Source organism: Balearica regulorum, chromosome 16, assembly GCF_011004875.1.
Source record: "Balearica regulorum gibbericeps isolate bBalReg1 chromosome 16, bBalReg1.pri, whole genome shotgun sequence".
NCBI lineage: Eukaryota > Metazoa > Chordata > Aves > Gruiformes > Gruidae > Balearica > Balearica regulorum.
In genome coordinates, this window is record NC_046199.1 from 9989789 (window position 1) to 10003532 (window position 13744).

Consider the following 13744-nt stretch of genomic DNA (forward strand, 5'->3'; position numbering starts at 1 on the left):
TTTTTTTTTTTTCCCCCACATCTAAAGATGCTTCTGAGAGCTGGGACTTCATCCCTCAGTGGGATATTATTGCTTTTCTCACCCAAAATCGTGACCAGCAGTAGGAGACAGCACAAGACTGTGTAAGTACCAGGGGATTATGGCTTCATGGGGGAACAAGCTGCAGCACCGCTCGGACGAGGACAATTGATTGAAACAGCCATTATTACTTGCTGTAGCAGAAAGACTTAAAAAGCAATAGTAATTTCCGATCGCCGCCTCTTATCTCCGATGCCTGCATTTAAAGCCTGCGATGGGAATATGAGTCCTGTATAAGCCCTAATTCCTGTTTCTGGGGTGGAAAATGGCTCCTTCTCCCTCTCCCAGGGATGATGAAGCCGAATTCTCCAGGTCTGTCTGTCTGTCCTCATGGGTGCAGCCGGCGCAGGGAAGGCGATGTCCTTCCCGGAGAGGAGGCAGGCAGGAGCCTGCTGCCTTCCTCCCTGCTGCTGCAGTGGGCAGGAGCAAGCGGAAAGCTTTCAGCTCCTGCTGTAACCAGGCAGCCCCGAGGTTACCCAGCACCTTTGCACTCATTAAGACATCCCGGACTGTCCCGGAAGGAAATTTCCCTGGCTTCGGGGCTGAGCTGGTTTCCCCACACGACACACGGCCGGCTGGGAAGGCGGTTAGGACGAGAGGAGCTCTGCAGGTGCCTGATTCATCCTCCTGCGACCCTGCAGAGCTTGGATTAGAAGGCGGTTTATTTGGTGTCTTGTTAGTGGGATTTATTTCCCTTCTTCCAGTCTTCAAGATGCGACTAACGTGGGCTGGTGTGATCTGCAGTAAACCGGCCCCAGCAGCATGATGAAATTCAAACGAGCTGGGGTGTGGGTTTTCCCTGGCGTGAACTTGCGCAACGAGCGGGCAAACGTCTCCTCCAAGGTGCTTTCTGCTCTCCCAGAAACAGCAGAATCAGCCTGGCCTGGGGTGCTGCGCTCCGAGGGTCTGTCCGGGCACGGCCAGCACGGGTTTGCAGGCTTCCCCGCAGAAGCACGGTACCAGCCGTGAGAGGCCGAGCAGCGCTGCGGGAGCCAGCGGCGATGCCGAGCTGAAAGCAGAGAGTGCCGCTTAGTGCCGCCGGGCTGAAACACAGGGCACCGGCCAGCTCGGTGCACCGATGGGAGCCGGGGACCCTCCGAAGCACGGGAGGAGATCTTGGCCAGAGTAGGCCCCTTCTCCCCTTGTAGCCTTGCACCCCATGAGAGAAAAGAGGAGTTGGCACTCCCGTCTTAAGCATTTTATGTAGGGAAAAGCCCAGGTGCAGGCAGGATGCTGTAGTAAGAGGAGATGCTGACAGATGGGGCTGTTCATCTTCCGGGAGAGAGGGCTCCGGGGTAACTGAGCAATGTCTGTAAATGCCTGATGGAGGGGGCAGAGGAGAGCGAGCCAGACTCTCCTCGGTAGTGTCCAGTGGCAGGACACAATGCACAAACTGAAATACAGGAAATTCCATTTAAACATAGGAAAAAACTTCTGCTGTCAGAGTGGTGAAGTACTGGAACAGGTTGCCCAAAAAACAGTTGAGGAAGTTCCATCCTTGGAGACATTCAAACCCAAGTGGACATGGTCCTGGACAATCTGCTCCAGGTGACCCTGCTTGAGCAGGGGGGTTGGAGCGTGCGATCTCCAGAGGTGCCTCCAACCTCAGCCACTTTGTGGTTCTGTGACAATCGTGATATTTGCTTCAAAGGCAAAAAGCTCCAGCAATGAGAGTCAGGTCTGAAAGTGGGTGACTGAAACTTGAAAGATACTTTCCACCTAATGAAATATATTGCCTGTCCTACAGCCCTAACACCAATGAACAGCAGCATTGCAGCTAACTAGACAATTTATGTGTGAGGTGGCATCATTTGAGTCAGTTTTCTGCACTCAGAGAGGTTTTTCCATCTGGGGAGCCCATTGCCAGCAGGTGGCAACCGTGCTAAAGCAGTGGGTGCCCGTGGTGCCCGCCTGGGCAGGCTAGCTCTGCTCCCTGGGCTTGCCTGGGCTGCTCCAGGGGGTCATGCAACACCTCTGCACTCCCTCGTCTGCTGCTGGTACCTGCCTCCTTCCCTGAGAAGGTCGGTCAGGACCACAGCACCCAGCTTTCCTTCCAGAATCAGACACCCATATGGTCCCCAGTCCTCCATCTGCCAGGTCTTCCCTCTTTTCTCCAAATTCCTGAAAAATCCTTGTGTTTTCTGATAGTTGCAAGGTGCAGCTAGTGAGAAATAGAGACAAACTATAAAACTTAGCTCTGAGAACCTTGTGGGCACTAAGTCTGGGGGTTTAAGACTGTGGGATTAAGGACCCATTGCTGTGATCTGTTCCTCATCAGGCTGGCTGAGAGAGGGGATTCAGCTCTTGATCTTTACAGCAAGTTAATGTTGCAGTTGGTGTAAATAAAAAAATTCCTGGAGAAATTTTACCTGGAAGAATGTGTTCTCCTTCATTGTTCTTCCAAAGCTAACACCTTTAATACAGAAAAGGCAACACAAGTGATCTTGATTCACAAATCTCTTTCAGTTTTCTAAAAGGGAAAAATGAAATTGCCATCATGATGTATTGAAGGTTGCTAATTTTGGTGTCAGTGCCCTGAGAGCACTGATAGGACTGAATTGCCCTGAGTGGCCTCACCTGGGGCCTCCACCCACACCCTCACCCATTGCTCCAGGAGCCCATTTAAGCTGAGTCCTACAACTTCCCTCCCTGGTTTTTGGAGGGGTACCTCTTTCTGGTCCTGCCTTCTGATGGATCTTGGACTTATGTTGCAGCCTTGTCTTCAACCCCATTTTCTGGGTGGGCCTTGGATCACTGCTGTAGGTAGCTTGTCTCCTGGATGGGCTCTGGTATGTGCAATGTAGCTGGTCTCCAGTCCTGTCTCTAAACCCATATTCTTTTGTTTTACTTGTCCTGCACTTTCCTGATGGAGTTTAGAGAGGTAAGAGCCTGACTTGATGCTTGTGGATCTGGGGAAAGCTGGATAGAATGATATTAACTGAGACAGCCTCCCTTAAACCAGTAATATGTATACCCTACAGGGATTAAATGGTGTGGGAATAAGCTTTTCACAGCCTCCCACTTAGCACAGCCCTACAAGACAGCTTGCTGCTGTATTCAGCTGGGCATCGCCCTCTAGAACAAGGGCTGGGAGCAGTTTGGTTTTTGCAGAGGGGAGGTAGTCTCTGGCATTGCTTTGACATAAAAGGTCCACTCAGATTTGACAAGGTGCTTTGGTGGCTAATACAGAGCCCAACTGAGGGACCTGTGGCACGTGCGCTGTCCTGGCTGTGGCAGGTCACTGCTGAGAACAGAATGTGGCAATGAGCCCTGCTCTCCTCCACAGGTACTGTATTTCTGATTTCTAGACTCTTTCTCTCAGCCCCTGGTTCTGTTAAAGTACTTTACTACTTACTGTTAAAGAAGGAATTTTATCTGCAGTGCTTGCTAGAGTTTTTCTTGTGGCTTACAGAACACCTTAATGTGTTATAAGTGTACAATATTTATTTTACAGTAGGTAAAATGCAATATATATCACAAAGATGTGGGACAAGTAGCATAAGTTTGCTCTGGTGAAAAAAGGACCAGTCTCTCTTTTTTCCCATGAGGTTTATTTCATTAATTGCTCTTAAATAAATATATATTTGAAACTTAACAGGAACAATTAGTCAAAAATAATTTCTAACAAGAATTCCCACAGTTGCTATAGTATTTGTATGGTGTGTTGTTTAACACTATGTTTGAGATACAAATCTTGCTTTTGGTTTAAATTTAACTTGTGTTAACAGCTCGGGAAAGAGGGAATTTAGGGTGGAAAATAGACATCCCTTAATCAAAAATAAAGCCATAACACATACGCACATACATGGACATGAAAATGGTTGGTTTTCCAAATTCTCATCTTGCATCCTCTGTCCACTTTATTGATATGTCATTGAAAGTGCTTGTTAGCTCTGTTCCATGAAACGATCCTCCAAATAACATAGCCGTTAAGAGCTGAGCATTACATTAATTTGCAAGCTGGGCTCCAGCTTGTCTGTGCTGTACAGCAGATGGCAATAAAGGACCACTGTGTAGTAGAAGTACACCTCTGAAAAGGAAGTTTTCTCTCCTAATGCTTCAGGGGGTGTGATTAAAAACAAAAATATAGAAATGCAACTTTGAGAAGTTGGGAGGTGCAGAGAGGGGAAAATGCAAGACTTGTAAGCAGGACAAACCATGTGAATGATAATAACCAGACACATATGTTACATGTAAATGAGAGAAAGAACATTGTGCATTCATTAGCCACCCCTTTAGTTGGCAAAGGTGCCCCTGCAAAAAGCCATGGGAGAGAAGGGATCTGTGAGCCTCAACCCACTGTTCAAGAAGTTCTGCATTCCAGCATCTTCCGGAAACTTTTCCGAAAACTGTCATCCAGGAAAGCATACAAGAAAGGATTCAAGCATGAATTGGCATAGCTTAGGCTGGTGATGAAGTAGGATATACCAATGACCATGGAGGTCTGGGGCAAGTCAGTGGTCAAAGCCACAATGGTGGCCAAGTGGAAGGGGGTCCAACAGAAGAGACACACAGCTAGGACTATGAAGACCATAATAGTGACTTTCTTCTTGGCTTTGTCGAGGGCTTTAGCATTAGAGTTCAAGTGCATGTTCCTTAGCTTGTAGAGCATCATGGTATAGAGGATGCAGATGGTGGATACTGGGATGGCAAAGCCAAGAATGAGTGTATAGATCCTGCTGGCTTTGAACCAAAACCTTTCAGGCTTGGGGAAATTGAGACCACAACTCTTGATCTCCAGGTCATCTATGTAGACATTGGCAAAGATGATGAAAGGGAGAACTATGATGGTGACTAGGATCCAGATGCACAAACTGACAATCCTGGCTGCTCGGTATGTACGATGTGGCATCCTCTTGGACCTGACTGTAGCCAGTACTACCAGATACCTGTCTATGCTCATCACTGTTAGGAAATAAATGCTGGAGAAGATATTGTAGTGGTCTATGGACAAGATAACCTTGCAGAGAACTTCTCCAAAGGGCCAGTAGTGGAGGAGGTGTTCAGCAATATTAATGGGCAAGACAAGTGTGAACAGGTCATCAGCTATAGCAAGGTTCAGGATGAACATGTTTGTCACAGTCTTCATCTTGGGGGCCTTGAGGATCACATAGATGACAGCAGTGTTGCCTGTGAGCCCAACAGCGCAGATCACTGAGTAAATCACAGGTAGGACAATGTAGAAATCAGCTGCCTGCTCTTGGAAGGTTAAGTTGAACCTCATACTGTTGTCCAGGTAGCAGTTGTTGCCTGCATTGCTGCAGGTGCTGTTCAAATCATTCCAAAGAGAGCTGCTTCCCATGCCTGCTGGTCACAGACTACCCTCAGATGTCACTGAAAGCCTTGCTAGCCCAGGTGGGAGAGCCTTTTTTCTGTTTGATAAGCAGCTGCTATCTCATTTAGAAGTGGGTTATTTCCAGAGAGGAGGTTGTGAGGCAGTATGAACCATCTAACTTACCTCTCTTGCTCCCCACCATTGTGGAAGTTAGATTTTTGAAGTGATTGGGGGTAAAAAAAAAAAAATAAAAAAAAAATTGAATGACACATAAGGCTCCATGACCAAAGCAAACAGGAGAATTATAACTCCCTATGTAAGTCAAGGAACTCTTCTCTCTGAGAGCATCCTGGTGCGCTCTGGCTTCTCTTTGCTGGGGAAGTCAAGTGGCTCCTGCTCAGTGCTCTGCAGCAAGAGTCCTTCTCTTCTCAGGGCTGGCAGGAACAGGGAGGGCAGAGAGGAAGCTTTGTGCCTGGTCTGCTATTCACAACCCTTGGAGGACTTGAGGGATGGCTGCTGTCTCACTTGCACAGCACTTGCTTTTCCATGCGGGAGCAGAAGCGTTGCAGTATTTAATTAGTGCCTTTCTCTGTGTTGGAGTTCAGACTCTTTTCATTGACTCAGATTTCACAAAAAAATGAAGAAGTTTCCAACACGGCTACTCCCCACTCCCACGGTTCCCTAGCAAAAGAAGGAGAGGGGGGGGAAAAAACAGAGTTCAAGGAGTATTTCCAAAGCTAAGGGTTAAAGGGGCTTAAACCACAATTACAGTAACCCTTTAACCAAGGGTAGGTTATGAACTTAGTCAATATGAAGACAATCCCCAATGCAAACAACTGTGGCAGCACACAAAACTTGGCACAGATGGACAGACAAACCTGTAAATCTCAAAAGTTCAGGATTATTCAGGGAAGGGGGGGAGAGAAAGAGAGAAGTACCCTGAAAGCAAATCCACTTTAGAGTTAAAGCAAGAATTACCCCATCTGTTTACATCTGTCTAGTAGTTGCCACATCAATTGCTATTGCCTGACCCATGCTTCCAAGAATTCCTCCGCAGGGAAGCAAGCAAACAACAGACCTCCCCTGTGAAGATCAAAGAATTGGCAACTGGTCCCCAGGCTCTGCAAAGAAGTGTCTCACTTCACTTGCGTTTTGTTGTCACGCAGCAAGAAAGTGAGCAGGAAAGTCGGGATTGGGAATCGAGGGTTGAAGTGCCCCTTACCTGGTGAGCGGCTCCGGCTGCCTCCTCCGGCACCTGCTGCTCGGCACTGTTGAGCCTCTTCTCTCTAATCCGACTTGGAGGAGGGTCTCTGGGATGCTGACGTTTCCCGGCTTTGCAATCATATCAACATGGTGGCTCTGTGTGTGCATTGCATGTCTGAGCAATTAGCACTTGTTCACACCAGGGAAAAGGAGGAGAAAAAGTTTTCTCTCTGCAGGGCTATTTAAATAATAAATAGGATAGATGCTGGTGAGCAGCTGATGCTCCAGGGCTGTTCTCTTCAGGAATGAGGGAGATGTTGAGGTGCACAAGCAGCACCCAGGGCTGACAAGCTGTGGCTGGCTGAATGAGGGATGTGGGAAGGGGGGGTTAAACTGCTTCAGCAGGGAACACTGGCTGGTTTTAACAAATGGGGGAGGAAGGGGGGAGGGAGTCGAGGAGGGTACACAACATTACAGTGCTCAAAATGAACAAATAAACAGATGTACCGTGCCAGATCTGTACTGGTTTCAGCTGCTCTGGGGGAACTTGGCTGTTTTTCCCCAGCTGGGTCTCTGGTCCAGCTTTGGAAATGCAGCTAAATCCTTCAGATGTGCATCACAAGGTGCAGGAGTCCTGTGAAGCTCAGCAGAAATGCACCCCAGGTTATATAGCAAAACCAGCACCAATATAAGATCACTTTACCTTCATGTCCCTATAAAAGAAGAAAAAAGGAAATCAAGGGTCTTTTAATTCTCCTTTAGTCTTTTAAATATATCCCCCAATTGCAGGTTGCCTGACCTTTGCTTTAATACGAGGCGAGAGAAAACGCAAGCATCCGTCAGTGCTACGCTTGGCAGTGTGCAGTGTCGTTTGACGAAGCAGGTCACCTTGTTTAAATGAGCCATGTAGCTAAGAGCTGTGTTTGACTTTGTTCCTCTTCTGGGGATGCTTATCCTTTTCTGGCAAGATTATTGTGCACTGGTAACTGGGTGGGAACAAAACACTTCATTGCACTCGGGGAGGTAACTCTTTAAGGCTGTGGGTATAACAGACTCTTCAGCAGATGGTAATTTTTTTATGCCCAGTGTACATCTCTTACAGATACTTTCTGTATTTCAACCAAAATCTGACCAGCCATTAGGCCCAAGCAAAATTAAACAGAAATTAAAGATTGCCCCAGAAGATGCATAGGAATAATATGGATGATATTTCCTCCGATGAAAGACCTCCAGAGCCCTCCTCTTGCCTGCTTTGGGAAAGCTGGCACAGTTTATAAGTGCTTGTAAGGGAAAGGGGGTTTGATAGGTCTGCAGAGGGAAGGCAATTTTCCAGGAATTGCTGTTGTCTTTGACAAAGAGAAGGAAATACTGGAAGATAGAAAATTTCAGGAGGACGAGATGTTAAATTTGCTGATCTGTAACTATTCCCCATGGCAAAAAGTTGAAAAAGTATTTTGCATTGAAAATCCTTCCATTGTGGCTTTCTGTTTTTCAGCATGAAGCATATCTCTCTGGTCCCTGGGAGATCTTAAAAGCTGTCCTTTCACTCCCCAAATTATGTTATCTTGGGATTGGCTGTCACGCTGCCTTGGCCAGTGGCTGTGTGCCCGGGTGCTGTGTGCTTTGGGATGTACTCCTAAGGGGATGGGAGTTTGGGGGCTTGGGAGGGCTGCAAGGCTGGCTGTGCCCCATACCGGGGCTGTTTCCCTCCCCGGCTGCCTGGGCTGCCTTCTCATTATCCGCAGTGAGCACGGTCTCCTGCGTGCCTTGGTTAGGATGTGTTTGATTAAAACAACCTTGTCGGAGATGAGATGGAGACTAAGAATTTAATCTCATTGTCTGGTGTGAGTAGAAGGGCTTTTGTCTCTTTTATATCCCCAAGACAAACGCACGTCGCCTGCTTTCTGAGCTCTGCCCCTTGCCTAGTTCCTCTAGCAGATTTGCAGTAAAACTCACCTGCTTTGGGGAGAGCAACTGCAAACAGATCTAAATTCACACATGAAATTGCATTGCAGCAGGTGCACCTCTATCAAGAAAGAGAAAATCTTTCCCTTGTGTTGGCTCTGGATCCCACCAGAGCCGGTGGCTGAGCAGAGAGGAGGTGGCACATTGTGTGTATTGGCATGAAATGGGGAGTGCCTGGAGGAAAGGCTGAGAGGATGTTTTATTCATCTTGTTTTCTCTGGCTGGGTGTCCCTTCCACTTGATTATAAATGTTACAGTGGCACAAAGCCCTGAAAATCAAGCACTAGTTCAAGTTGCTGTTATGAAGGACACGACCTGTGTTTTCCCTCTGAGACACTTGGACCTATTCTTGTGCAGGTAGCTCCATTGCCAGTGCCATGCAAGGGAGACAAAGTTTCTATCCCTGGCAAATCCATGCCATGGAGATGGACTTTGCCTCTTGAAACCCACGTTCACAATATGCAGCTGGAGTCAGCTGTGCAAACAGAAAAGGCAGTAAGGGAGGGGGAAGTCTCTTGCAATGCTAAATCAACGGCACTTTATTGCCTTCATAAAGTTGATGTGGTGCTGACTCCAGACAAAGGCCATCCATCATTTTGGAGTTAGAGAACTGTTCCACCGCTGGTGCCTGGGGGGCATCAGGAGTGCCTGGCACTGTCAGGGCTGAGCCACAGCAGCAGCTCGCACCTTGCTGGGGACAGGCAGGGCAGAAGCTTGCTTCACCTGGGTTGTATTTGGAGAGAACTGCAAAATGTCTGCTTGAATAATGGGATTATTTCCCCACCAGCAGTGTGAGTGATGCTGTCTAAGCCCTCTGAGATGCTTCAGCCCTCCAGCGAGGGCATGTTGCCTAAAGGGTTGTTGTCTAAGGCAGAAGGCTGACCCCTCTAACCAGGTTTTAGTCCTTTTGAGGAGAACTTCTCCAGGTCATTAGTAGTGAAGTCTACCTCACTTTCCTTGTTAATCCACAGGGGCAATTAAAGAGGATGAGTTACTCTGGATCACCCCCTGAGATGGACCCCTTTTTCCTTCTCCTTTTTCAAATTCAGTTATCTTGGCTGTGTTTAATTTTGAAATTTTGTTGAATTAAAGCTGCTTTTTATTCCATGGAGGAGCACCAGGGGAGATGAAGGCAGGCTTGCTGGAGCGGTGACTTCACCCGGGAAGGCAATGAGTGTGTCCTTCCTGCAAGGTCTCACAAGGATAGGAGGCATGTTCAGCCATTTAAAATTAAATGAATTAACTGTGGGAAAGAAAACTGAGCACTGATCATGCTTTGTTCTACCAAGGGGTGGTAATGCTGGAAATTTTTAATGCACCTGTGCTACTGCTGCCTAAAGTCACCTGCTGATCAGGCAGTAGCTTTCCAGGGCTTTTTCACCCCCTTTGAAAAAGTATATTCTTGTCTTTGGAGTAGGGTTCAAGGAGAGCTGCTAAACAAAGCCAGATGAAGATGGCTTCTTAGTCACTCAGGGTACCTCAGGATGCACCTTGCTTTTGGCATTCTCACTTTGGGGACAAGGTATAATCATCTCCCCACGGTCACAGTGCTGGTAGTCCTTGTCCTTTTCTGGGGTAGGCTTTGAGCCTCACCTCCATGTCTATGACAGTCATCCTGGGAAGATCCATAGACAATTTGCAGAGACAGAGCAGAGGTTTGTCTGAAAAGCTGGGGCTCAGAGGAGGGTGTAATCACATGAACAGGTCAAATCTGGGTTGGGGTTGCTATTCTAGGAGTCCAGCTTTCCCAGACACTTAAAGGGATTGTTTTCCACTTTGCTTCATGTCTCGATGTTGAAGGAAGGGGTTGTGCAGCGCTGGGCTCAGCATCCCTCCCAGCAGCAAAGCCACGAAACAGCAGCCCTCTGCTTCACAGGCCCTGGGCATGATCATGGAGTTCCTGCAGCCACAGAAGTCCTGTGACTGGGTCCAGTTTGATAAGATGCCTTTGCTTCCTATCCCTGCCCCTTGAGGGATTAGCAGGGGGACATAATCCTGTTTTCTTGGGCTCTGGTTGCTGTCACAGTCAAGTTCATCTCAAGGACGCAGATACACAATCAATACTCTTTGCTCACCAAGACAAAATGTTCTCAGCTGACTATCTTGCAGTCACTGGTTATTAGGGTGATTTATTTGTATGAGGTGTTCAGGCTTTTCTGTCGTAGCTTAGCCCCAGACAGCAGCTACGCACCGCATGGCAAAAGATGGGACAGCACTGCAGGTTAATATCCAGAACAGATTATGTTGAATGGTCTGCAAGTGATGGTTTTTGGTGAGTAAAGCCAGTGTGCCTGGTCAGGTTACTAGTGTAGGGTAACTGTCACTGTGCTATAACCTTTGCCTTGGGGCTGAGTCTCCCTCAAGCTGCTCTGGTCCCAGCCTGGGGATGCACCCAGGATGGCTACTGCATCCCCCAGGAACCACGTGCTCCTCCTTGCTGTGGTGCTGACTCAGCAAAGGAGCAGTTGATGGGTTTTGGGGTGAGCTGGAAAGGACAAAGCTTAGCTTATTCATCACCCCTGTGCTGGCTGCTCCCTGCTTTGCCACTAGCTGGGACATGTCCTTCTGCTTCCTAACCCCTTGCCAGCCAAAGTGAGCTAGGTTTTCTTAGGCAAATGATGCTCACCTTGTGGGACAACCCTGGGAGCTGGGCAAGGGGTGTAGGTGTTGATTTTTCTGGGGGATGAGAATAGAGCAGTTATCTCCATCAGTGAAGTGGTAAATTGTGGGTGAAGAAAGTGCCTTTGGTAATAACAATTGCAATGGATCCAGCAGCCGGTGACATCAACCTGTCACAAGCTGGAGTGAAGGCAAAGTGGTACTGGAGGTGCTTTAAAGAAAATCAGAGTAATCAGTCTTACTTATAAACGGCCTGTTTTTGTCAGGCAAGGGATGTATCCATAACTGCCCCATTGCCGCCTCTGCAGGGGAGCAATCAAGACAAATGCTGTGTAATTTTCTCAGACCAGAGGTGATGGGCAATAAAGGCTGTAGCACCGGGAGGTGGTGAGTGGGTGGCTGAAGCTGTTTGCTCCCTTCCTGCAAGGCAGGAAAGAGGCTGTGGAGCTCCCGTAATGGGTTAGCGCTCATTCCCAGCAGCTTTTGGAGACTCCGGCTCTTCTGCAGGACATCCCTAGCCCTGTGGTGCTGGCACAGCCTTGGTCTGGGCATGTTCCCAGAGGTGCAATCCAGCCACGGAGGATGAGAGGCATTGCAAGAGGCTGCCGGGCTCCCAGCAAGGAGCCCGTGCTGTCAGAGTGCCTCTGCCATGCTGGCAGTGGTGTGTTAATTAACAGAGCTCTGGCAGCGTATTCGCAGCCTTACGAGTGAGGACATGGTGCCATTCTTGCTGCAATTTATATGTATCCATGAGGATTTAAAGAGTGCAGGCAGAACACTACGCAGTTTCTTTAAGCACCTTCATTTGTCCCCACCCCTCCCCTTTGGTCTGGCTTCAAACAGCCTTGCTCCAGAGAGAAATTAAAATAGGGTTCTATTGCAGAATGCTTTTCCTCTCCAGTATTTTTCCCTGTTCTTCCCCAGGGCTGGAAGTGAGTCTTTGCTTTGGTTTGTTTTCTGCCCTGATCCAGTTGAGTCTGTCCAGACCAGAGCCCTTTGGGAGACAAAGGTTTCTGGAAGGGGGCTGTCACCCTTTCCAATGCTGCTCATCTCCTTTGTGGAGTTTGCAGGGCTGCTGGAGGTGCTGAGCAGGAGCCTGGGACTCCCCATGTTATGTCATGAGCAGCGGGTAGAGGCTGTTCTACAGTGACCTGTGATGGCTCTGACTGCTGCGGGGATGCTGCTGTCTCATCCTCCTTAACTCTGTCTGGAATCACAGGAAATCAATCTGCTGGATCAACCTATGGATCAGTCAATGGAGTGGTTTGTCTCCTGGGCTTTGAGCTTTTGGTGTTCCCTATCTTGGGTTTCTTCTGTCAGCCCGTGTGAGTCACAGCTTTCATGTAATCTGACTGCAGGACCTGTGTCTATGAGGGAAAAGCATCATGTGTGACGGTACCTGGTGCTGCAGTACTCTAGGGTACAGTTAATTGCTTACTATTGCAGCTATCTTGGAATGCTGTTAAGGTTTGAAGCTATCAATGACCATTGAAATGTTAACAGGCTTTTGTTTTCCTGCTGGTTGCCTTTAGAAGATGTGCATGGCATGTCTACAGGGGGGTTCTCCAGCACAGTTGTTGGATTGCAGAGGTAACAAGTAAGACATAAGGAGCAATCCTAGTTTAAAAGGATCAGAGAAAAAAGAGAAATAAAAGGATGTTAGTTACCCTAATTGGGTGGAAAAGAAATGGGTCTGAGTCAGTAGGTAGAGATCTTCTCCTGGGTCTCCATCCGCACTGTGCTTTCTAGTGCCGTGCTGCTGGCAGACAGGGCTGTGTAGGACATCTGCGCCGTCTACTGCTGCAATGCATTGACATCCCATGCAGGAGCTATACGTTATTTAGTTGCTATTAAGCTGGTTATTATACAGCTGCTAAGAGTCCTTGGTGTCTGTGGCACTTCTAGGTAATATGAGTTGTCATCTGGACGTTTCTAACGACATCTGAACTGTGCTTCTGAAAAGTCACCCATTCTGTCATTTCTTGACTCGCTTTGAAAGCTATGAGGCTTTGCAAACAACGGCATTGCAATAGGGTTATAATGCATCCTTGGAAAACCAGCACGGAGCCCTTCAGGGATGCTTGCCGGAGAGCAGGCTCTGTGCAATATATTCCAATATCTCTAAGCAACAGCTAAATGTGTCACCTCCTCTGGTTAAGTAGCAGAGCTTGTCTGGCCTAAAAGCCTATTCATCGGAGAGTTATGGAGTGCAAATTGCTGCTGAATGAATTTGTTGCTTTGTTCACTCTGGTTTCCCCTCCCCTCCTGTGTTATGACAGTGAAATGACTCATCTTCACCTTAATATCATGTTTTAGGAAAATGTTTTAATATTTTTTACAATGTTCATTGTTTTTTTTAAAAAAAACCCTCCAAAACCCACCACTTGAAATCTGTCTTCTGGCACAACATATTCTGGTGCAATAATACGGAGCCGGCACCTTTCTCCATATGCTCTTCAGGTCAACATAGTGGAGTACAAGGTTTATGATACTGTCAATTATTCTAAGGAAAAAAGGAAAAGCAGGAGGCCTGATTTGAACTTGGTGAAACTTGAGTCTATGGCTTTGGACTAGAATCACTTATTACAGCTCACTTTTGCAATT

The 13744-nt window shown here is 47.6% G+C and overlaps 1 protein-coding gene across 1 annotated transcript; it reads right to left on the minus strand.

Annotated features, from left to right (window-relative positions):
• Nucleotides 1-3652: 3652 nt before the first annotated feature.
• NPBWR2 (neuropeptides B and W receptor 2) lies at nucleotides 3653-5518 on the minus strand. The gene has a single exon (XM_010310210.2). The coding sequence runs from the start codon at nucleotides 5378-5380 to the stop codon at nucleotides 4382-4384; it is 999 nt and encodes a 332-aa protein (XP_010308512.1). The 5' UTR covers nucleotides 5381-5518; the 3' UTR covers nucleotides 3653-4381.
• Between the last annotated feature and the right edge of the window lie 8226 nt (nucleotides 5519-13744).

What these genes read in the sequence shown, in the direction of transcription:
- NPBWR2 (XM_010310210.2), bottom strand. Translation starts at nt 5,380, where the DNA reads ATGGGAAGCAGCTCTCTTTGGAATGATTTGAACAGCACCTGCAGCAAT.